Raw genomic sequence first — 25,777 nt, forward strand, 5'->3', positions numbered from 1 at the left:
CATCCCCAGTGGAGATGTGCAGGAGGCAGCTGATCGATGTTTCTCTCTCATCGATGTTTCTAACTCTCTATCTCTCTCCCTTCCTCTCTGTAAAAAATCAATAAAATATATTTTTAAAAAAATAATAAAAAAAATAAAATAAATAGACACACTAGCTAAAAAACAATTTCTCAGTCAAGTTAAAAAGTAGTCAAATAAAAGTACTTTTAATTTAGTATGTAGTGTTTGTTTCTGATACTTTTAAGAGAAATCAAACTAGTTCCTTTTCACACGAATCCATTTGAGGGAAATAAATGATATGATACTGCACTTAACAAAGTCTTTCCTATCAAAATAAAAGCACCAGAGTTCTCTTCCTAGTTTTCAAGCATCACCCAAATGGACAGTGATCAGCTCACCCACAGAGAGGAGGCGCCAGGAGACGGCGGGAGTGGCAAAGCAGGCAAACACGTCGTCCGTGCAGGAGAGGTGGGTGAGGTGAGGCAGGACCACGGACTGGCCCCGGCACTGGCCCCACATGTACACGTGCCCTCCCTGGGTCTTGGCGGCAGATGTGTGGGCAGAGTGGCAGGCTGCAATTTCTATAATTCTAAATTCACAAACACCAAGTAAACACAGTAAACAGAAGAAGAAATGACTTTATCTCATCTCCCCTTAGGTTTGATTTCAAAACACAAAACAAAATAAGTTACATATCTAATCTAGATTTTCAGGCAGTACAGGTATTTACATCGAAGCTATACTTCAATGCACTTATAACTCATGAAGACCTTATTACCACTTCTAGCCAGCTGGCTTATAAAAACATGTACCATCCCATTTTGAAATCCAGTACAATCCAAGAGAGTAAAGACAAAAAAAGAAAGGGGGAAAAAAGGTGATATAACTTTTTATTAAAATGTTACTCACTGAAGTAGATAATAAAAGCTAGAACCATCTTAACACAGGTTCAAAAAGTATTTTCATCAAAACATCACCAATTTTAGAGTTAAATAGAGCATGCTGTAAGTCACCACAACTCACACTTCGAACAGTACATTCAGTAGTGATACCTCACTGGACTGTGTCATCTAGAGCCCAAGTGTGCAGTTTTCTGGGACCCACCTGTGTGAGACCCTGGTGCAATAGGCTCATGACTGCCAGGGAGGCAGTTCTCAAAACACTTCCTAATAGAAAACACTATTTTTGTTTATTTGGAAGCAATTACTTTGCTCTAAGAACAAGCCACCATACAGATTCAAAGAAGACAGTAAACTATTTTACCCCAAGTGAGGCGGTCATCTCGGGTTTGCTGCGGCACAGGCAATGGGATCAGCATCCTCAGTAACTCAGAACCTCAGAGTCATCTTTGGCTTCTTCTCCCTCCTCACCTACCACTTCCTTCAGAATATCCACTTGACAGATAACATAGTCCCTTCGTAATTTCCCCCATCGGCCACCACCCTCAGTCAGACACACCCCACGTCTGGACCAATGGAACAGTCTCCTAGGTCTCTGCCTTAGAACTTCTCTCTCCGCTGACCCAAATTGCACAACACCGGCAGGTTAATAATCCTCTTGAAACACCATTCTCACCAGTACTTTCAAACCTTCAGTGATTTCCCACAAGATAAAACCCAGACAAGTGACATCAAGGCCTTCCATAATTTGGCTTCCACCCATGTCCAACCTTCTTTCAAATGACTTTTGCCCACACACCCTATGTTCCAACAAACAGAGGTACACACTGCCCCTCAGTGTCTATATTCACAGTTCAAGTCCTTATTCAGAAATGTTCTTTCCTTTCTCTTTGCCTCAGAAATCCTACCCATCCTTTAAGGTTCAGTTCAAACAGCCAGGAGGTAAGAGGTCTCTCGCTCACCTAAGCTCTTGCAGTACTGCCTGTCCACACCAGCCGGCCTGTCCACACCAGCCGGCCTGACCCAGTTACCTTTCAGGTGGATATGTCTTAGTTAGATTACAAGTTCCTGCCAGGTTGATTCACTGGCTTATTTCTCTCTCCCTAAGCACCCACTACGTGTCTTACTAAATATAATTTGTAGATCATTTTATTGACTAATTGGGAAAGAGTCAACAACACAGAACAACTGAAGATTGGACAAGCCCACATTGACCAAGGCTAGCAATTGAAGGGTGGAGATATTCCTCCACTGTGTGCTTTAACTAGAGGTTCCCCAGTCCAGGAGGATGGTCCTCGCACAATCTGGAGATTGCTGTGGCGGCTTCCCTCAGAAGGCTGAGAAATATTCTTTTCATGTGCAGCCCAAGTAATTCCCCTGATTTATTAGAAGGTAGCTCTCAGCTCTTGAAAACAACCCAAATACTGGAGGAGATGAGGCTGTATGTCGCAGAGTGGGGAGCCTGGATGTGGAGGTAGGTTTGAATGCTAGCTTTACCACGAGGCTGTGTGACTGGGAATGTCCCTGAGATCTACGAGTCTGTTTCATCACATTGCAAGGCCACTATGTGCAAATTAAGTGAGAAAATGTTAGGCCCAGGGGGTGGAGTGGGGTGGAGGGGATCAATGAGGGAAAAAGGGGGATATCTGTAATACTTTCAACAATAAAGATAATTTTTTTAAAGAAAAACATTAAGCCCCAAGCGCGTGACTGGTGTACAAATGTAGCCTAACAGTAGAGGTTTCTCAATATTACTACTTCTACTCAGCATTTTAAGTGCCAAAGCCTCATGTGTGTAGAGAATGTGTATTTCTAATGGTCAATTCAAATTAGTAAGGCCTTTCCTATTTACATGGTTAAGTTAGTCAAATTGGCTCAAATCAAACCTCGCCTACATGGGGAAAATGGTCAATACTATTTTGCTTCTCAATAAGAATTTTTTTTCAAAAAATAAAGAAAAAGGGCAAATAAAATAAATACATTTATTCAAAGAAAGTGAATTTACTACTACCATCCATCTACCCTCATGTTACAACTACATATGAGAGGAGCAATAATTCACTTAAAATGGCTTGGTGCAGTAGGCAAAACATGGGCTGGAAGTCAGAGGCCAAGTACTTAAACTCTTATAATCCATTTTATCATCTTAAAAAAGAGAAGTGGAGGCTTGTGGTGAAGATAAATGAAGTAATCTACCATCCCAGTGCACATTCAAAAATGGTTCTTATCGGAAGTAACAGTTGCTTCAAGCACAATGGGGTCTGCCCGGAAGAGCTCATGGCTTAGCTGAAGAGAGAAGGAGCATATCTGTGAAACTGCAAACAGTTCCCAGATAACATCATAGCACCGCCTACAAGTGCTCTGGTGAGTAAGGGGAAATACCTGGGGTCTCCTCAGGGAGTCTTTAAAGTAAAAGGGGGTAAGAAATACATGGACAAATGTGTAGGCATAGGGTGAAGAAGGTTCAACATTAAGAGGTCCTACCTGGCATAGACAAGCAACTTTGGGGGAAAATGACATTTGCTAGGAACAATCTTAGAACCAAGGCTGAAGGGTTTAGAGTTGATCTGATGTGATAGACAAGTGGGAAACAGCTGTGTAAACAGAGCCATGATAGGATGAAACAGAGTTCTTAAATTACTCTGGCAAAAGTGTGCACGACAGGCTGAAAGGGAGAGGAAGAATAGCCTAGAAGGTGAGCTGGGAAAGGCTGATGGATGTGCAGATGTCATGTCCCAGCATGGTGCCAAGGAAGAACCCGGGTGGCCTTTGATATTGTGGGAGTTCAGGGCAAGTCACCCCAAGATGTGCTTCTATGGTATGCAGATTGTTTTGAGCTAAAGGCCACCTTAGCCATGGGCTCAAGAGAAATTTCTGCCCCTCCCTGAACTACCTAGAATAACTTGAATTAGGAGCCTTTTTTAATTGAGATTTAGAGAGAGGAAAGTAGAAGAGGAGAGAGACATGGATGTGGCAGCGGAACATCGACCAACTGCCTCCTGCACACCCCCTATTAGGGATCAAGCCCGCACCCTAGCATGTGCCCTGACAGGGAATTGAACCAGCAACCTTTTGGTGCACAGGAGGATGCACTGGCCAGAGCAGAGATAACCTCTTTTGATCTATCTATAGGGCAGGACAGACTTCTATTTACTAAACGTCTGCTCTTCTTATCATCCCGCAATGACCCTTTGAAGCCCCCAAAGCACCTTACCTCATCCTAGCTCAGGATGTCTCATATACCCATGTTCCCTTCTATTTCTGAACCTTGCATGTATGTAAATTCTCTGACTGTCTCAGTATGCGGGGTCCCCATACATATGTATGTATTAAATTTGGTTATTTTCTCTTGCCAATCTGTCTCATGTCTATTTGATTACTATACCAGCCAGAAGAACCCTGAGAGCAGAGGAAAGTTTGCTCCTGCCAGATAGTATCAATGAGAGGAAGCAGAGGCCTGAGTCTAAGAAAACACCAACCTGGCAGTGTGGAGGGAGGGGGCCCAGTGCTGGTCAGATGGCAGGATGGGGGCTCAACATACAGATATCTGAGCAGTTAACAAAAGAAAAAGGCCTTCTACATTTTATCTACTTTAGTTATAAAGCAACCCGATAATCTCTGGGAGAAGGGGAGGTTAGAACAGCCCAAAACTGTTTAGATAAATATTAATTAACTACTCTGTTCTCATCACATGTAATCACTTCCACAATGACCTACTCAGCAAAGACTTTTAGATTTTTTGAATATCTTTTGTGTACTTTGGGGAAACACTTAAAATGATAGCCTTCCTATTCCATGATAATGTTCTATGAAAAATGTAACTGGTTGAAACACAAAGAGTGTCCATCAACGCTAAACTACCCACCACAGAAAATCAAAATTCCTACATTCACTTCTGAAATGTTTACTATTAGCCTCACAAACAGGGAGCAGCCTTTGCTGTTACAGGAGGTGGAAACACTGCTTTTTGGAGAAGGGCTGGTATAGAGACAGCAAAGGGGTTGGGATGCGGAAGGATGAGGAGCTGGCCTTCCCTAAGCACGGCCTGGTGACATTCTCCTGAACTCCTAGGGACACAAGGGAAGTCCAGGGTGGGGCACAGGCATGGCTGACGCTGCAGCTGCTATAGGAAGGAGTGGGGAGAAAGTTTAGAGGGAACCTTCAAGTCCAGGTTTGGGACCAAAGCCACTGCCTAGGTACCTCGCCTTTGCCTGAGGTCGTCTGTTCTGATACCTGATTCATATCAAGAAGCAAATTTTCCTAAACCACAGAACACAGACTGCAAATGTTATCAACTTCCTCTTAAGAATGTAAAACAGAAAACAATGAGGAGGGCAGGAAAAGGTCAGTTGTGAGGAGAAGAATGTAGAATATTTGTTGGAGGTTTAGTCATTGTAGTTTGTATAGAGTAACTATTAGAGGTATAGATGAAATATGGCTAAGGGAAATAGAATATTTGACATAAGTTAAATTCTCCAACAATTCAAAGCCAATTTTAAAAAGGAATGAATGCTCATGTTAAAGAATATTCTAATACTAGCAGCAAATTCCCTACAATTCTATATTATGTCTAAATTTTGTTTAATCACTAAGGAACATTGAGGTTATTTTGAAAATGCACATATTACCTGTCCTTTTCCACAACAACAGGAGTAGGATAGGACTGGTTACTTTTATTGCCAGTGCCCAACTGGCCATAAGAATTTGCACCCCAAGCATATACTTGGCCTTCATCTGTTAATACTAATGTGTGTGCGTAGCCACAGGCAACCTGAAAGAGAAAAACCAAATCCACTCAGGCCTGCAAATAGAGAGAAATATGCTTTCACAGAATAGGTTAAGAATAAAAAAAAAAAAGGGAAGAGGCAGCCTCGAAGAGAGCAAGCATTAAGTTAACAAATCTCTCCATCTCTCCAGAGCCAGCTTAGTTCCAATGCGGCCAAAATTACAGTAAGCTCACCCTGAGTCCTTTAGTGACATGAGGCCAGTATTTACCTTCAATGTGGCATTCATTATGCTCACAGAGACCAAGGGGGTGAAGTTAATAAGCAACAGACACTTTCACTTTTTAAGAAGAATTTTCTTCTTTTATTATAAAAGTTAACATGTTCAATGTGAAAAAAGTATAAGTATGAAAGTAATCTCAAGCTTGACATTTTCTTGAGTTATATAAAGATATGCAGATAGCTTTTTTAAATGATCATATTGTATAAGCAGTTCTTTATCTTTTTTTACTTAACATTACATAGAGTACTATTCTTAAATCATAAAAACCCCTTGTAAACATATCTTCTCCACTAATTCTGTAAGTGACTTTTCTCTTTGGTTCCTTAGAATGGAGTAGAATTAGAGATCAAAGGGTCTGAATATTTTTAAGCCTCTTGATATATACTTTCAAAATTTCCTTGGAAAAGATTTTAACAATTTATATTCCAACAGCTGTGTAAGAGAGTGCCCTAGAAATTTAAATTTTCTAATGAATAACTATAACTTAATTCAAGGAAATAGAGCTTAAACCTTTACTTCAATGAAGATATCCAAGCAGCTAAACTTTTCATCCTGCTATAGAAACTGTTTTTAATACATTCGTATCTTTGCCACTAAAGACTTAAAAACCAATAGTAGACATACCCGCTGGACACGAACACCTTGCAAAGCTAGTCTACAGGGGGTCGACTGGTTGCCACTACTGCCAAGTCCAAGCTGCCCATTTCCATTGTAACCCCAGACATAAACCTGAGAGAAAATGAGAGACTCAATGCAAACAAAAGACAGAAAGTTCTCTGTGTGAGAAACATGCCATGTTGGTATGACACTGAAAAGGCAAACAGTTTTCTTAAGTGAAATATGAAATAACCTTCTTACCTCCCCATTGTCCACCACCGCCATGGAGCACATCTGCCCACACGCTATGTTCACAACTACTTTATTCTGTAAGCCGCTAGTGACTCTTCGAGGGATCGGCTGATTAGCTGTTGATCCAGATCCTACCTGCCCAGAGTTATTATAACCCCAGGCAAATACCTATTGGAACGAAGAGATCAATTAATGCAATATACTAATTTATAAAGTATCCCAATTATACACTAACATATTTGTATGGCACCTCATCTTTGCTCTCAAAGTGGTTGCTATCCATAAACTGTCACAACACAGGCAGGGAAGTTTTGGTAAAATTCATTCTTTCAAAATGTATTAATTTATAAAATTAGGTTATTGGTGTTATCCATACAAACAGTAGTAATTATTACCAAGTATCATATAATATTTATAATAATATCTACTTTGCACCAGCCATCTTTTCCAGCATTTGGAAATTTTTCTTTTTGTAAATAACCCCTTTGAATATAGCAATACAAAATTTTGCAGTAACAGACATTTTTTATTGCATGAAGGTAAAAAATAATATAAACACCGTGACTACGAGTAGCTAACAAGAATAAAACTAAATTTGAGGGAGGTGGTCATTTTAATTAAATGATCATCCTTCTAGGATTGCTATAGGAATCTATATAATTTTACTGAAAAAAAAATCAATGACATTTATGCTGACTATTCTTACTTCTCCATCAGATGTTAGCACCAAAGAATGGTAAGACCCACAGGCAACTTCAATCACTTGTTTGTTGGACAAATTAGTAGAGATATGACAGGGCACCAAACCATGATTAGTTGTCCCATTGCCCAGCTGGCTATAAGCATTATGACCCCAGGTAAAGACTTCTCCTTCTAAAAAAATAAAAACAAAACACAAATATAATTAGCTTTCAAAATATCTGCTTCATCATATGGAAATACATAGTGCACTTCTACAAGTGAAACTAAAAATTAAGTTGCAAAAGCGAATCAACTTCCCTATTCTACCAAACTCATTCTGTAAAAATATACATTTGAAAATATAAACTACATTCTACTTCAAAGCAACAAGATGAAATTTAAATAAATGCAATTATAATAGCTGGAAGATAGGCTCTTAATAAATGGCAGAAAAAAGGCTGCTTTTAATAGAATCAATAGAAAAAAAGCATTAGATTGAAAGTAAAAAAATTTAACTTCCTTATCTATAAAATGAACACCAAGTTATTTTTAATCTTTGTTATTATATCACTTATTGCACAATATAATACACATTCATAAACATTCATAAAATATATATGCACAATTTCATAAATAATTATAAAACACACATACCCATGTGCTACCATTCAGGTGAGAAAATATAACCTTTGATCACTCCCAAAGCCCTCCACATACAAATCCTGAATAACAAAATTGTTTGTCCTGTTTTTAAACTTTAAAGAAATGAAATCATACAGTATATACTTGTTTCATCTATATTTTCTACCATATTGTCTCTTTGTGCTACATTCCAGATAATTATTTCTGATCTATCTTCTAGTCTATTAATTTTGTCTTTTGCTGTGTCCAAACTGCAGCTTAAATTGTCTACTGAGTTTTTCATTTGGATAATTATACTGTACATCTAGTTCTTTTTCAAATCTTTTATGATCTCTGCAGGTAGCTTAGAGCTCATTTTTTATTCTTTCAAACAACAAATTCTTTCAAGCCATCTTATCACTGGTATCTGGTAATTCTAATATCTGATATTTAGTAGTCAGTTTTTGCTGGCTTTTTTGCTGGTTCTCCTTCATGCTGCCTGTTTCCTTATGTACCTTGTTGCCTTTGACTATATGCTGCTAATTGCGATTGGAAAATTATTTTTCAATGGCATCATACTCCCTCAGGCCCAGAATGAAGGTGCCTTCCTAAAGAAAGGATTTACATCAACTTCAGAAAGTACTTAAAGGTATCTCTTTAATAAATTCAAGACTTAAGATTTCTTGGACCATCCAGTCTGATGTGAATACAAATCTATGGTTACAATTTCTCAGGGAGAGGTTTTCTTTCTTTTTTTCCTTCCTAATTTGCTCAGAGCCAAGGAATTCTTTAGTTCGGTCCTGTAAGATGGAAGAACTGGCTCATCCTTGCCCTGAGAGTGTAGCCCTCTGTGGTCTCAGCCTAATGTGTTGACTTATGACCCCTTCACCTCATGAATACATTAGACCACAACTCCATTCAAGTGGACAGGCAGATGTCTTTAAGGCCAAATTGGCTTCAAGTTCTGCTCTGACTTCTTAGTTCACACGTTCTCCTAAATCTGATCTAATAATTCCTTTTTGCCTTGTCAGTGCTTTGATGCCTCATGAAAAATATTTTTAATATTTTTAATAGTTGTTTTCAGTGAAGAAATTATCTAAATAATTTAGCCTGCTATTACTGGCAACCAATAATCCCTAAAGGTTGTTTTTTTTAATGTGAAATAAGCACATAAAAGAATAGAAAATTTATTTTCGGTTTAAAGAATACTAGTACTAACAAAATGAATACCTAGCTTAAGAAAAACTCTAACTTATGTTTTAATTATAATGTCTTATTAGTCTGAATTCATGAAATAGCCACAAGAATACTTAATTCCTTATATTACTAACTACAGTCATCAGTCACTAACATAAGAATCACAGAATGCTAAGAGTTGGAGTGGATGCTGGAATCTGGCTTTAGTCTTTTAGTTCATAGATCAGGAATCTCAAATTCAAAGTCTAGAGCAGTGGTTCTCAACCTTCTGGCCCTTTAAATACATTTCCTCATGTTGTGTCCCAACCATAAAATTATTTTCATTGCTACTTCATAACTGTAATGTTGCTACTGTTATGAATCGTAATGTAAATATCTGATATGCAAGATGGTCTTAGGCGACCCCTGTGAAAGGGTCATTCAACCACCAAAGGGGTTGCGACCCACAGGTTGAGAACCGCTGGTTTAGAGTGAGTTCACCATTTTAATGCAAAATAATTATACTTGTAAAGTGTAAACAAAAGGGGCTTACTGGGCTTAACTGCCATTCTTATATCTAAAGTGCCAATAATTGCTAGATTCCACCTGCTCCATTACTTTATTCCGATATTCAGATATGTTCATATTTTATGTTGTCCAAAGCATAGTCAAGTTCACAAGGCAGACCAGAAACTCTTGTCTAATCAAAAAGTATGTTCTCTGTTTAGGGGATGGTCCTACTCTTGTTTTTCAATAAATAAAGCAAGGGCTAAAATTCTACACTGTGTTCCTAGGTTACCTGTTGTCGCAAGAACAATATGTGGACCACTCCCATAGCTGAGGCAGGCTATCTTTTTGCCACTTAAAGAATCCAGTCTCCGAGGTTCAATGGTGCTCTGGACGTCACCTAAGCCCAAACAGCCACAGCAGTTTGTGCCAAGTACAAAAACCTGTGGGGAAAACCACTGTTAGTTCAAGCAGTTCTACTTCTGACAAACCTACAATTACCTTCATACAGGCATAGTCCTCCTAAAACAAAACTGCTTTATTATATAATAAATACGAATCTATTCTCTGTACTTTTTTTTAACCTTAATTCCTTAGTTCCCCCAAGGTCTTCAGTCTAGTAAATTTATTACTGAAAATAGAAGTGGTTGAATTTTTTCTTCAAAATTACCTCATCATTCACTGTAGTATATAAAACTTCATTGCCAGCACTTCCAAAGACACAGGCCTGACGAATTAACTGCAGCTCTTCCTCAGAACAAAGGGAGAAAATTGGCCACTTCCCCACATCTAACATCTTCAGAGATGACGGAGTGGCCTGTACTGGCTGAAAAGGAAAATATATGTGTGTGTGTGTGTGTATATATATATATATATATAAAGAGAGAGAGAGAGAGAGAGAGAGAGAGAGACTATTCGTTTAAAAATTAAATTTCTTTGCCCCTTTTATTTCTGTAGAAGAGCAGGCCTGGTTTCATGAGGAACAAGTTCTTTCTATTTTTGAGATGCTCTCACTGCTGTGGAAATTGCCTGTACAAGCTCAGGTGCTTCAGTACTGCTCTCACTGCAGCCGAGAGCCAGAAGCTCTGGACAGAATCAGATGTCACCTACTAATTTTCATCAAGGACATGCGTGTGCCGAGCCAGCTCAGCCAAGGGTTCACAAGCCTGAGTGAGGGCGGCGAATGGATGAAGAAATGACAGAGAGAATAAGCCGGGTTTAGGTGGATCTTCCTGTGCCTGGCTGAGGCCACAGAGAGAGATCCAGAGGCAAGCTGAGCCTTTATTTTATAGCCAGAGGTAAACAAGGTATTCGGTCACCATAGTTACAATGATCTTGTGAGTTTCACTTGTTTTGGCAGCACTGGCTACATCTCCCACAGCCCATTAGCTACCTAGGAAGGATCTAGGGAGCGTCATAAGGTCAAGCCTAATTATGATAAGAGGACTGTGCCCTCTAAGCTGGGACTTGTTTGTGGCTTTGCTAACGGGTCAGATCGAGGCTTAACCCTATAGCCGCTCCCTACATCTCACCCTTTTTTTATTTTTACGCTACTATAATGAAAGTAAAACTTAAGCAACAAGAACAAAACTCTGGCTATTAAAACAATTACAAAACAATGCCAATGCAAAACCCAAACTACAGACATGTTAACATTTTAAAAGTTAAACATAAAGCTCTGGCTATTAACAAAACAATGCCAATGTGTTAACATTTTTAAAACTAGTAAGAATAACAAAACAATGCCAATGCAAAACAGCAATAACTAAATGAGAGTTCCTTTTGCTGATTTACTCAGAGTCCTTGGACTTGGCTGCGCAAGACTTTGCAGAAGACTGGCAGCTAACCAATGCTAGCATAGCCAGAAACATGATTGAGGGAGTAGCTTCCACATCTTGTTTTTCTACCATCTTCTGGGCCTCAGTTGTTAACTTCTTCAGCTGACCCCATGTTGGCACTTCAGTCCCTTGCATAGCCTTCCTTTTCTTCTTTTTTCCACTTTGCTGTCATCGGGGCAACTCTCAGTCTTTTGAATGATGGGACAAGAGCTTCTCTGGGTCCATTGTGGTAACACACTTAACGCTCTGGTACCCAAACTGGCTGCACTGCTCTTTCTGGAAAGATACAAACACAACCTCTTCCCCACATCATTACTGAATCTGGTTAAATTCTTATCAGGAGGCCCAATGCCTTTTGGCCACTGTACAACCCTCTGCATTGTAATTCACAAAATTTTAACACATAACATTCTTCAATTTAACACACAACATTCTTCTCCCCCCTTTTTTGTTTTTATAGTTTCATTTTAAGAGTAGGATTGGCTCTTTCTGCTATTGTCTGAGTCCTGATCTATCACCCCAGGAAAAACTTGCCAATCCTGTGCTTCCCAGGGTGGCATGATAAAGGTTTACTGAGCCGGCTGGAAAGGCTGCAGTGGGGTTAAGGATAAGGACTCTACTGCCTGGTGGGACCTGAAGTTTCCCTGCCTAAGGGGTATTAAATTATCAACATCAGTCATTTACCCAATTGCTTTCCTCTCCTGCATCCTGAACATAGTCCAGGCTGCTTGTTTCCACTCCCTGTAGCCCTTTGACTTTCATTTCTAGCTGCTTCTTTAGGGGGTAAAAGGAGAGGCTTATGAGCAACAGTAAGCTCTCCAAATGTTTGCACCAAACCACCATCATCCCAAACCTGCCGGCACTGTTCCCTTGCTTCCTCCAATCCTCGTTCATATTTGGGAGGAAGCTCATCGTCCGGAGGGCTCTCTTCCACAGAAGCTGCAGCCCCAGGGACTGGAGGAGGCAGCAGAGGCGCCGATGGTACAGGTGGAGTCAGAAGCCTCTGGTAGCCTTCCCCCATCTGTCTTGATTCCCCTGCCACATTCATCCATTACCTTTCTGGAGTAGGCTCTAGGCAGTCCCGAATCAGGGACCACAGACTGAAAGCAGAGGCAGGCATTTCTTCTGGACCTTCAGCTATATAATGATCTTTAAGTTGTTTTCCTACCTTCTCCCATGCCTCTATATTTAGCTCTCCTTCCTCAGAAAACCATGGGCAGATTTTATCACAAAACCCAACAACTTGAAAAGCTGTTCATACCTCACAGAATAGCCCCGTGCTTGGAGCATAGCCTTAAGATGGATACGTATAAATTCTTTTCCTGTGATCCTGAATTTCCCATGTTTTACACCTAGTTATAGCACTGAACTTCGCTCCTTACCTTCCTTCTTGTTTTCTGCACGTGCTTCACTGGAGCATTCTTTCACCTGACAACTGAAGTTCCCCCGAACTCAGGCCCCGCATTGGGTGCCACATGTGCCGAGCCAGCTCAGCCAAGGGTTCGAAAGCCTGAGTGATGGCGGCGAAAGGATGAAGAAGTGACAAAGAGAATAAGCTGGGTCTAGGTGGATCTTCCTGTGCCTGGCTGAGGAAACAAGCTGAGCCTTTATTTTATAGCCAGAGGTAAACAAGGTATTCTGTCAGAAGAGTTACAATGATCTTGTGAGTTTCACTTGTTTTGACAGCACTTGCTATACCTCCCACAGCCCATTAGCTTCCCAGATAAGATCTAGGGAGTGTCATAAGGTCAAGCCTAATTATGCTAAAAGGACTGTGCCCTCTAAGCTGGGACTTGTTTGTGGTTTTGCCAACAGGTCAGTCCGAGGCTTAACCCTATAGCCATGCCCTACACACCGGAATCATCCAAAGCCAAACGTTGGGAGCTGAATGTCTAGCCATCACTTTAAGTGTTGGCTGTGTCTTAAACATAGCTCTGGAAACCAGGCTGGTTGTAAAAGCAGGAGGGTAAGGGGGAGAGGTAGGACTGCTATTTCATTAGCTGCCCAAGTCTTAACAAAACAAGTCCTTGGAAAAGAACAACACTGAAAGTGATACCAAGCAAACGGTCCAGGAATTTCCGGTCAGGGGCCAGTTCTGACCTTCAGTTTAAACAGCTGGTGGGTTCCCTCACCCCCCACTCAGGTTTGGGTATTGGTAGGAAGAAACACTCAGAAAGTGTATGTATTCATTTGCTAGCGCTACTATAACGAAGTACCACAAATGGAGTGACTTGACAACAGAAATTTATTTCTAACAGTTCTGGAGGCTGGAAAGTCCAAGAGCAAGACACCAGCACAGTCATGTTCCTGGTTCATTGCTGGTGGTTCTCACATGGTGGAAGGTGCTGGGGATCTCTCTAGAGCCCCTTCTAGAAAGGCACTAATCTCAATCATGAGTGTTCCACCCGTGACTTAAGCACCTCCCACTTCCTAATACCATCACCTTTGGAAGTTAGGATTTCAACATATGGGGTGGCAGGGCAACAACAGTGATACCTTCTGAGAAATGTATTGTTAGGCAATTTTGTCATCATGTGAACATCATAGAGTGCACTTAGACAAACCGAGGTGATTATAGGTGCTATGTACCTAGGCTATATAGTATGCCCAGTGGTCGGCAAACTCATTAGTCAACAGAGCCAAATATCAACAGTACTTCTTCAAAATAGACTCGCCCAGGCCGAAAACCGACTTCTGCGCATGGGCCACAAAGTTTCAATCTCACTGTATGCGCGCCCGCATGTGGTATTTTGTGGAAGAGCCACACTCAAGGGGCCAAAGAGCCGCATGTGGCTCGTGAGCCACAGTTTGCCGACCATGGGTATAGCCTATTGCTCCTAGGCTGCAAGCCTGTATACATGTTATGTACTAAATACTGTAGGCAATTGTAATGCATTGCACTACAATGTTACAATGTCACTAGGCAATAGGAATTTTTGAGGTCCATTATAATCTTACTAAAGGCCCGGTGCATGAAAACTTGTGCACTGGGGGGGTCCCTCAGCCCGGCCTACCCCCTCTCACAGTCCAGGAGCCCTCAGGGGATGTCCTACTGATAGCATAGGCCACAGTCTGGCCTCCCTCTGTGGGAGGCGACCACCTATCAGGGGAAGGCGCCGCCCTCATCACACCACTGCTGCTGCCACTGCAGGCCGCCTCGGCTGCGAGGTCTGACCGGGCCTAGCAACCACCAGGGCTCACGGCTGCCTGAGCCCATGGCTGCCTGAGTCCTGGGCCTCGCAGCCACTGCCATGGCTGCCTGCCCTCAGCCCTCGCCACCAGCACCATGGCTGCCTGCCTTCGGCCCTCGCAGCCACTGCGGCTTTGTCCGGAAGACATCTGCTCTAATTAGCATATTGCCCTTTTATTAGTATAGATAAGACCACCATCCTTATGTGAACTTTCATTGACCAAAAAACATGGTTATGTGGCACATGACTGTAAACTCAAAACAGCACACGTTTAGTTCATGAGCATCTGCACTCATGATGAGAAAAGAGCATTCAAGGTGGACATTATAAAGCTATTTTGAAGAGAGCTTTTATTGATTTGCTATACTGAAAACACTTTTACTTATGTACTTTTCAAATTTCAATATTTTTGTAGATTACAATAAGATGCTAAAAAGCCAATATGCCTGTCAAATGATATGTTTGGCCATTTCCCTCAATAATCATCATACTCTTGTCCTGGCGGGTTGCTCAGTAGGTTGGAGCATAAAAAGGTTGTGGGTTCAATTCCTGGTCAGGGTGCATACCTAGGTTGTGGGTTCAACCTGAATGAGGTGCATACAGGAGGCAACCGATCAATGTTCCTCTCTCTCTCTCTCTGACCCTCTTCCCTTTCTCTCTCTCTCTCTCTCTCTCTCTCTCTCTCTCTCTCTCTCTCAAATCAATAAACATATCCTCAGGTAAGGATTAAAATCCTATATAATAAAGAAGTAATATGCAAACTGACCATCATGCCCTCACACAAGATGGCCAGCAGGGGAGGGCAGTTGGGGGCGACCAGGCCAGCAGGGGAGGGCAGTTGGGGGCAACCGGGCCTGCAGGGGAGGGCAGTTGGGGGCGATCGGGCCAGCAGGGCAGCAGTTAGGCATCAATCAGGCTGGCAGGGGAGTGGTTAGGGGGTGATCAGGCGGGCAGGCTGAAGCGGTTAGGGACAATCAGGCAGGCAGGCAGGCAAGCGGTTGGGAGCCAGCAGTCCCGGATTGTGAGAGGGATGTCCAACTGCCGGTTTAGGCCTGATTCCTGTGGGGGATAATAATCCCCCAAGGGTCCCAGATTGGAGAGGGTGCAGGCTGGGCTGAGGGACACCCCCCCCCCCCAGGGCACGAATTTCGTGCACCAGGCCTCTAGTAAATAATAAATAATCATCATACTCTTTATGGATTTAAAGGAGCAAGGGATTTTCTTAGGCCTGTCTTTCCCATCAGCTATTAAGTCAACTTTACTAGGAATGAGTTCTGGTAGAAAGATAATCATGTTAGATACTTATTTTCTACAGACCTGAAAGGATATTTGTCCCTTCCACCCTTAGGAATCACGGCCTTGCTGACACCTTGGTTCTAGACTTCTAGCTTCCAGGACGAGGAGAAGATAAATTTCTGTTATTTTAAGCCCCTCAGTTTGTGGTCCTTTGTTAGGGCACCCTTAGGAAAATAATACAGAGGCAAAGCAGCTTGTCACTGCTAACAGAATCACCCTGAGTTAGTGGCAGAGCCTGAATCAGGGTGCGCTCCCCTGATGCCTAATCCAACCACTTAACTTCACCATGCCACTTGAACTGTGAGACCCTGTCCCAAGAATGATGTCTTCTATTATGTTTTGGGCAGCACCCAAGGTCACTTTAGAGCTAAGGACTGAATCTAAGCTTCTGCTTTAAATCACCCACCTCTACAATTTTCTATGAGCTCCTTATTTTAATATTTTTCCTACTTAACTCTAGAAATTTCAAAAAGAACAATGTTTGGGATATGACATCAAATATTTAATGAAGATATATTATGTGCTAGTTAAGAGTTCTTATATATTATTTCTAATCTTCTCAATTGTAGGACATAGATATTGCTATCCTTGTTTTACATATAAAAAAACTGAGGCCCAGAGAGATTAAGTAATCCTCCAAGATCACTAGCTCCTAATGGATGAGCTCAGATTTCTTTCCACACATGATCTCTTGCTGAGTAAGACGTTCACATAAAAAGTTATATTACTGGTAGACCTAGTGCTTGCTTGTATCTGCAGGGCTTTGGCTGTTGTTCACACAAAGTCCTTATGAGCAGGGCAGCAATACCCACTGTATGTTGTTGTCATGCACGAACAGGGCAGATGGCAATATACGAGAAAACATGCAGCAATATAATGACTGATTGCTACCTAATTTTTCCCTTTCAAGCAGGCTTTTGGATTTCAACCTGTCCTGCAATAAAATCAAGTGGTTTCTTAGATGCCTAGAATCAGGTTGCAAATTCAACAAGCAACAAAACACGAGCCCACCTCTACAAAACCTATAGTACCCAGCTCATAACTCTGCTGACCACTGGGATTCCAGTGTATTTGTAATGTCACCTGCAGCCATACATTTGTGAAAGGACACTTCTGGCCAAGAGAACACTGGCTCTGACAGTATCACTGAACATTTATTGAGTGTCCAATATTAAAGGTATAAAAATGGGACATAATCACTCCCTTCAAGGAGCTCACAATTTAATAGAAAACAAATAACTACAATATAACCTAAGTAAAACAGAGGTGTGAATATACTGGTTTTTAAATCTGTCAGAGGCTAGCTGCTGAAGTTAGTCATCAAAAGTTCATTTTTCGTTGTTTGTATGTAAAATCATACAATAATTAAAGAATTACGAAACAAGAATAAACTGTTTCATGTACTCACAACTGTAAACCTACTTTTGCCCCACCCTGCATAATAAAAGTATATATAGTACAAGAATTCACACGAGCACCCTATAGGAGCCTCAATCATGCTGCAACCACCGGCAAGATGGGAACCATCTCCATAGAAGGCACCCAACTGCCTCTGTGCCCAACTGTTAGGTCAGGGACTGGCTGAACAAGAGCCAAGAGTGGGCAACAGAAAAATATGTATGGGGGGAAAGGCGCTATCAAGGAAATGAGAGCTCTGCTTCACTGCTTTGTTCACATCCAGTCCACCTCCCCCACCTTTTGCTGGCGTCTGTTTGGGAAATGCAAAGTAGCAAAGTTATAATTAGCTCAAGGAAAACATAATTAAGGAAATAGAGTTCCATAAAGTTAGAAACCAAAATGCATTTTATTATTCCTTTGAGTGTGTGCTACATGTGTAATTGTTTTTCCATCAATGAGAACCAAGTCTATTATGATACTTCACTTAACTACAAACAATTATTAAGTTGTCATAATTCAACTTAAAATACAGCATATGGAAAAGAATTAAAATTACATGTTGGACTTCCTAGCAAAAAAAATAAGAAAACCAGCCAACACCTTGCCCTTTGAAGATTTCCTGGCAGTATAACACTTTATATGTAATAACGTAATTTCATTGCTAATTTTTGAGTCCATTTTTTATTTTATAAAATCTGTCTCGAAAGAAAAGTTAGGAATTTTCCTATTAACATTTTGTAAGACTCCCAAGTCCTATATATTACTTTTCTAAGCAATTTTTGGACTTTCTTTCCTACAAGGACTCACAAACAAGCACTTTGACTCAGCACATAGTAATACTATGGTTCAATTTCAGAAACTTCTGAAACTATGCTCGCTTTGTATAATTTACATTGTTCACTGTATTTTGACAATATTTTATTTAAAAAGAGTGGAAATAGAAAAGTAAAAGTTAATAGTGGCAGTTAATATTAAGCAGATATTAACAGTGAAGAGCAGATATTCTCTAAATTTAATAAAATTAACACTAGATGGAAATCAATGTGCATGCTGAAAGATGTGAAACTTTTAGTATCAATTGGACACTGACTGGACTTAAGCTGGTTGATTGTAATGTTCAGATGTGATGAAAGAGAAATAAATTAAAGAATATCTATAATGAATTAAGATCATGTCATCTAAGAAGAAATATTCTATAATTTTTAAAAATCTCTGGGAATGGAATGAACATTCCAACTCAAACCCTTCTATAGGACAGCATTATTTCACCCAGCTCAAACGTCACCATCTCTGGGAACCCTCTCTCTACTCCTCAGACTATATCCATAGTTCCTTGCTGGGTCCTATATCCTTTACATTCTATACCCACAAAATTATCGGTTGGCATCTTAGTCACTATACTGTGAGCCCCTCAAAGATAGACACTATCTCATTGATCTTCCTATCAGATGGCCAATAAATGTTTGATGAAGTGTTTCATGCCACAGAAAATACATGCTCCGAGGGCATGCTTTTCTTCTAACCTTGCCACTTTCTCCATAAAAAAGGGGAAGTTCTTCTTCCATATGGATTCAGTCCTGTACAGTCCCTGAGGAAAAAGTATTTGGTAAAATCAGCATCCCGTATGTCAAATGACACTAGGCAGGTTAAAACTACTTCTAATTAACAGAAAAAATAAGCTGAGCTCAAATATGGTGAAGAGAAAATAAAGGAATTAAGTTTTAGGCATGGGAGTTAACAGCTATAACACTCCAAAGGTGTTTTAACTGTTCTGGAACTACCACACTGCTTCTTATGGGAATCCTCCTGCTGAGGTGTAAAAAGCAATCCCAGGATAAATATAGATTCTTAAATCTAAAAGGAAATAAATAGAAAATTTTCATTTCAGAGTTAACTTTCTATAGATAAAGAAAAATAAACTTAGACCTTGTTCAAACTTTCCCTGGGATTGGAAAATTCCAAATCACTGTGATCAGCAGACATATCAATTCTCAGCTCCACTGAGAAATATATGATTTACTAAGCTGGGGGAAAAAAGGTAGCGGGGGAGGGTAGGTAATGAATGAAAAGGATGAAACGATGAATTAATATGGCTTTGATATCCTAAACTTTAACAAAAAATCTAAAACAACTGCCATCAAGTATGTAGCAACAGTACTGCATGTCCCTGCCTTAACCATCTTCACAATATTTTCTACCACATAGAAGTAACAGCAGACGCAGCCCTATCAGAATATATGCACCATGTCCATGATTCAATCATTGCAAGTCAACTATCTTGTCACTAAAGATGAAAAAAAAAAAAGGCAATTTAATGAGCCCTGGCCAGTTTTCTAAGTGGTTGGAACGTCGGCCCACAGACCAAAGAGTCTTTGGTTGGATTCCTGGTCGAGGGCATGTACCTTGGTTGCAGGTTCCCCAGCCCCAGTAGGAGCGCATGTGGGAGGCAACCAATCGGTGTGTCTCTCTCATGTGGATGTTTCTTTCTCTCTTTCTCCCCCTCCTCCCTCCCTTCCACTCTCTCACTAGAAATCAATGGAAAAAATATCCTCCAGTGAGGATTAAACAAAAAGCAATTATATTTAATAATGTTGATATTTCTGATTTAAGTTGGATTATATTTACTCAAATACAATCCATATTTCAAGTACTAAAATGAGAACATTTTATTTAATATTATCTATAAGTAACCAAAATAAGGTCAAGCCTTGCCCTGGCCAGGTGGCTAAGTTGGTTGGAGCGTCCTCCCATACACCGAAAGTTAGTGAGTTCTATTTCCAGTCAGGGTTTATAGGGGAAGCAACTGATTGAAGTTTCTCACATTGGTGTTTCTCTCTCTCTCTCACCCTTCCTCTCTAAAATCAATAACAACATATCCTGGGGGAGGATTAAAAAAGTAATAATGAGGTCAAGTCTTAAAGGTGTTCCTTATTGATATTTTATATGCCCTTAAGGATACTGTTAAAATGTTGTTTTCCTCAGCTATAAAAAGATCTCCCAGAATATAAGGAATAATAATATATTCAGAATACTTATAACTCAAACCATGGCAATTGATACAAAGATTACTTCTAATGTTTGGAAAAGATATGCTTGCTTTAAAAGGATCACTTGGACTTTTCTTATAAATTTACTAGAGGCCTGGTGCACGACATTCGTGCACTTGGGGCGGGGGGTGGCGCAGGGGGGTCCCTCAGCCTGGCCCGTGACCTCTTGCAGTCCCTCTTGCAGTCCAGGAGCCCTCGGGGGGTGTCCGACTGATGGTGAGCCTAAGCCATCAGTCGGACATCCTTAGCACTGCCACAGAGGCAGGAGAGGCTCCCGCCATCACCGCTGCACTCGCCAGCCATGAGCCTGGCTTGTGGCTGAGCAGTACTCCCCCTGTGGGAGTACACTGACCACCAGGGGAAGCTCTTGCATTGAGCATCTGCCCCCTGGTGGTCAGTGCGCATCATAGCGACTGGTCGTTCCGCCATTTGGTTGATTTGGATATTAGCCTTTTATTATATAGGATAAAGCTAGATCTGGTTGTCAGTGTGGAAAGATAATTTCATATTCCTAGATAAGAGGATAATAACCAAACTTTTCAATTAATTTGCAAGTGCTTTAAGCGAAGGCACCATAACTCTTTTACTGCTATAACCACCACAAAGTAGAATGCAATATATTCATTGAATACAGCTTTTTGAATATTGGATACTAACTATATCAGAAATTCTTCTATTTTTGCCTCATCCTAACCGGAAATACTTTTTCCATATCTGCCCCAACTTTATTGAATAAAAATTAGAAAAGAGGAGAGGGATGAGAATAAAGAGAAAGAGAAGAGAAAGGAGAGGAGGAGGATTCAAAGGCAAAAAATTGAAATATAGAAAGAGGACCAAAGTAGAGATGTGACTGCCCTCATTGTTAAACTTTAGACCACCTTTTTTTCCTGGTAGAAGAGAAATCTTGCTAATATGCCAAATCACAAAATACCATATCCAGGTTTTTGTTTGTTTGTTTGTTGTCTTTTCCACCTCATCCCTGTACCATTGTAGATAGAGATTTATTTTAACAACTGTATATGTTGGTTTTTTTAAAGAGGAAAATAAATAGCTTTTTTTCAGTGTCTTTTAGAAATTTCAAGAATAGTAACACATTAAAAATTAGAACGATGAAAAATGAGCCATTCTATTTATTTGATAAGACATAATTGCATCTAGGCATAAGAAAATTACCATATTCAAATAAAAACATTCAGTTGAATTCAATTAACATAATTTCATTTTTGTTGATCAAAATTCCCAATATACTTAGTATCCAATATACAAAAATGATTCAAGATTATTATTTTACAGTACTGTGAAAACATATTGAATCTTCTAGCATTGTGAAAAATGCCTTTTTAAAAAACATTCCAAAGTGATACAAACATATAGAAGAAACAGAGAAGGAAAAGAATATACCACCTTGCAACTTTAATAAAGTCATTATTTACCTGAGAAAAATGCAATTTAAAAATTATATTAGCTCTATTATTTGAAAGTCAGCAGTAGAGGTACTCAATTATAAAAAAATTAATATTGTAAAATATAGCTTCTAGATATTATACTTTATAAGTTTTGGGAGCAGGCTTCAACAATCCAGACAATGTAACAAGAAAAAATACATACTAAAAAAGTTTAATCTACAGTATTTCAACATAGAAAATTCAAAGGAAATCATCTGGAATGTGAAAAAAGCAAAACTTTCAAATTTTTGGAACAAAGTATAAAAAATATCTTTATGATTTCAGGGCAGGGAAAGAATTCTTAAATAAGACACAAAAGAAAAGCATAAACCACAAAGAAAAGACCAATGAATTTTACTACATTAAAGCTTAAAATTTTGGCATAATAAATGACAAAATAAACAAAAGGAAAAACATGATAAGGAACAGGAAAAGATATTTTCAACACATGTAACTGATAGCTGACAAAGGGTGAGCACCCAGAATATATAAAGAACATTTCACAATCAGTAAGAAAAAGACAATTTAGAAATGGGCAAAGGATACAAGCAATTCCCAGAAGAAATTAATAAACATATAAAAACATGCTCAAATTCACCATGGAATTTAAGATGGAAATGCAATCACAATGAGATAGATCTCATCCATCAGATCTGCAAAATTAGAGAGGAAAAATACTTAGTGTTCGTGAGGATGCAGACCAAAAGACACTTCAACTGCTGGAAGGTAAACAGATATAATAACTTTAGAGAGCAATCAACAATACTGCCTTTCAATCTTTTTGATACATATATGTAGTTGAAACAAAAGTTTCATAAAATCTTACCCTTACTACATGAGATGCTTATATCTTCTTTTGTATTTTTTCTATTTTATTCTATTCTACCCTGTTTTATCTTTTCTCTACTTCATTTTTTTAAAACATACTCAGCCCACTAAAATAATTTCAAGATCATTAATAAGTCATGTCTTGTAATTTGGGAAACAATGGTCTAGAGAAACTCTAGAGCAGCGGTTCTCAACCTGTGGGTCGCGACCCCTTTGGGGGTCGAACGACCCTTTCACAGGGGTGGCCTAAGACCATCGAAAAACACATATATCATCACATATTGTTTTTGTGACTAATCACTATGCTTTATGTTCAATTTGTAACAATGAAAATACATCCTGCATATCAGATATTTACATTACGATTCACAACAGTAGCAAAATTACAGTTATGAAGTAGCAATAAAAATAATTTTATGGTTGGGGATCACCACAACATGAGGAACTGTATTAAAGGGTCGAGGCCTTAGGAAGGTTGAGAACCACTGCTTTAGAGGGTCAAAATTAGATGCTCAAAGGCCAATGTTTCAAGTTTTGGCAAGAGTAATTTTCTAAACTAAATATACATCAACTAAGATAATCTTTTGCATGACATTTCTTATTTTGGTTGTTTTCCTAAGTGTGTATAGTTCAATAATTTATTTCCAAATTATCCCTCTTTAGGACAGATAACTTCTAATTCTTACATACTCTATTTCAAGATTTTTCCCTACACTCTTAATAACTACACGGTTGAATACTATTGGACAAGCAGACAATCTTTCGATGATTGAACATGGTAATATATACATTCTGAATCCTCTCAAAGAACAGGTCAAATAATTCACTTCCCTGTATAAAGCATATACAAGGCAGTCTCTACACATTATTGTTGGTAAAGCAATCACTATTAATCAGTGTGTCTGCTAATATGACATGTCATTATGGACTGAAATTTGGTTAGGCCTATGTGGTTCATTCAGAAGTCTCTAAGAGCAATAATTTAATACCTTAAAGCCTGACATAATACCAAGTGAATCTTTAACACAGTTTCAAATAAAGAAAAGCAATGACCATGCTAGAAAACAACGTCACAAGTCATACACAGACGGACATTAAGAAGCAATTGCAAAGTGTAGTAAAATGTAAAGAAAACATACAAATTTTTTCAACACATCAGTAGTATACCTTTGGCTAGTCTCTTCCATTTAAGAGCCCAGTCTCTTAACTTGATGTGCTGAGTTAAACTGTAAACCTTGAATAACTTGAACTCAATTTGGAAAAACATTTGTTTTACCTTTATATTATAAAAGATGATTACACTTGCTTTAATGGTCATAGTATGAGTCCCCATGAAAGACTTAGTAGAGAATGGCAAGGGCCATTTTCTCCCAGAAAGACAATTAATTTTAAAAACCAGTTCTCTGCCATAAATATCACCTTCAGTTTACCCTCCAAACCCATAGTAACCATGCTGTTAAAACTGCAACCCATATGTACACTCCCAGTCCCCTTTCTCTGCTCTCTTTTTTCATAGCACTCATAATTTTCTAGCATTAAATAAATGTTTATTGTTAATCATTCTTGGCTAGAACGTAAGCTCCAGAAGAAAAGAAATCATTGTCTATTATGTGCACTGACATATCTGAACACCTAGCCAGGATCTGATACCAAGCAGTAACTCAAATGTTTGTTGAATGAATGAATGAATGAATGAATCCAAGTTGAGAGTTTAGTACAGAATATTTCTGAAGACAGTCAAATTTCAATTTCAATTATACAGTTAACAAATATATACTGAGATCTGATTATGGAAGAGACAGATCATATCATATCAGATAGTGGTTAAGTGCCAAATAGAGCAACTTAAGAGCAAGAGCAGCAGCTACTGTAGAAGAGGCAGCTACCTCCATGAAGTGATGGCAATTGTTTTGCAGCTTGAATGAAGTTGGGTGCTGTGCAGATTTGGGTGGAGGGGGAAAGTAAGCTTTGAACATGGACGAAATAATGAATGGATAGGCCCTAGGGTTGAGGAGTCCCACACCAACAATGAGGCCTGCATGGTGGGAGTGGGGTGTGCAAGATCCTATTCCAGTCGATAACATGTACATACTACCTAGCGCCCTGGAGAACAGAAACTACATTTCACCTGGAGTACTCAGATTCTGACAGTGCTGCTTCTGCTGCAGCCCCCAGATGCCTGTATCAGCGCATCCCGTACGAATTGCCAGGCACGCAAAGTTCCAAGCAGCCCCAGGAGCCACGCAACCGACTTAAGCACCACGGCCCAGGATGGTAAAGCCACCAGCAACTCCGTGCCAGCAGATGCGAAGCCGGGAGGCTCACAGGCATGACTGTCCCCCCGGCTGGGACAGAGCTTCTTGCAAAGCGCCATTGGTGAGCCGACCACCTCCATTCAGCTGGGACAGAGATTAAGGGCCCAGCGCGCACGGGGCAGCTCCCGGGCAGGCATCCTGACACAGTCGTGGGCTGGAACTGTTCCAGCGTTTTATGTAATTTCCCAGAGAACAAAAGCAAAAAGTTCACTGTGAACTTGCCTTTCAATTCAAGTAGGAAGTTCCTGTCCGGCCAAGGCTGGACACTTGGAAAGTTATCTGCCTCTGAAAATCTCCATTTCCGGGTCTGAGAGAAGCAATGATCTTCCCGCTTAAAAATAAAGATTTAGAGCGATGTCTCCCCATCCCTCCCACATCAGTTTCAGAACAGCTTCGCCTAGCTTGGCTAACTTGGTGCGGTATCCCTCCATTCTGGCCCAAATGCTGAAGGCACAAGGAGTTAGTGAGCCGACTGCGGCCTGGACCTCGGGAATAGATTGACGGCCGGGAGCCAGAGTGGAGGCCACAGAAGCGAACACACAGTAGCCGGCGTGGGCCAGCGCGTGGGAAGGGACAGGGGAGCTCAGGACGCCCCCCGCCGGGCAGGCCCACGGCCCGGAAGTCTCGGGCAGGCGACACCCCCCGGGTCACGTCCACGCCGCCCTAGACCAGGTCCGCT

The 25,777-nt window shown here is 40.2% G+C and overlaps 1 protein-coding gene across 1 annotated transcript in view; it reads right to left on the bottom strand.

Moving 5' to 3' along the window:
- Nucleotides 1-25,777, bottom strand: part of RCBTB2 (RCC1 and BTB domain containing protein 2) — a 37,177-nt gene that overhangs the window by 11,074 nt on the left and 326 nt on the right. The window contains exons 2-8 of the mRNA XM_023749106.1: nucleotides 10,411-10,566; nucleotides 10,033-10,183; nucleotides 7,462-7,628; nucleotides 6,765-6,923; nucleotides 6,531-6,635; nucleotides 5,528-5,670; nucleotides 370-589 (exon numbers count right to left, since the gene is read on the bottom strand). Coding sequence (XP_023604874.1) covers nucleotides 370-589; nucleotides 5,528-5,670; nucleotides 6,531-6,635; nucleotides 6,765-6,923; nucleotides 7,462-7,628; nucleotides 10,033-10,183; nucleotides 10,411-10,536 — 1,071 coding nt within the window. The 5' untranslated portion in view covers nucleotides 10,537-10,566. The remainder of the gene's footprint in view (nucleotides 1-369; nucleotides 590-5,527; nucleotides 5,671-6,530; nucleotides 6,636-6,764; nucleotides 6,924-7,461; nucleotides 7,629-10,032; nucleotides 10,184-10,410; nucleotides 10,567-25,777) is intronic.

The sequence above is a fragment of the Myotis lucifugus genome, unplaced genomic scaffold (assembly GCF_000147115.1).
Source record: "Myotis lucifugus unplaced genomic scaffold, Myoluc2.0 scaffold_7, whole genome shotgun sequence".
NCBI lineage: Eukaryota > Metazoa > Chordata > Mammalia > Chiroptera > Vespertilionidae > Myotis > Myotis lucifugus.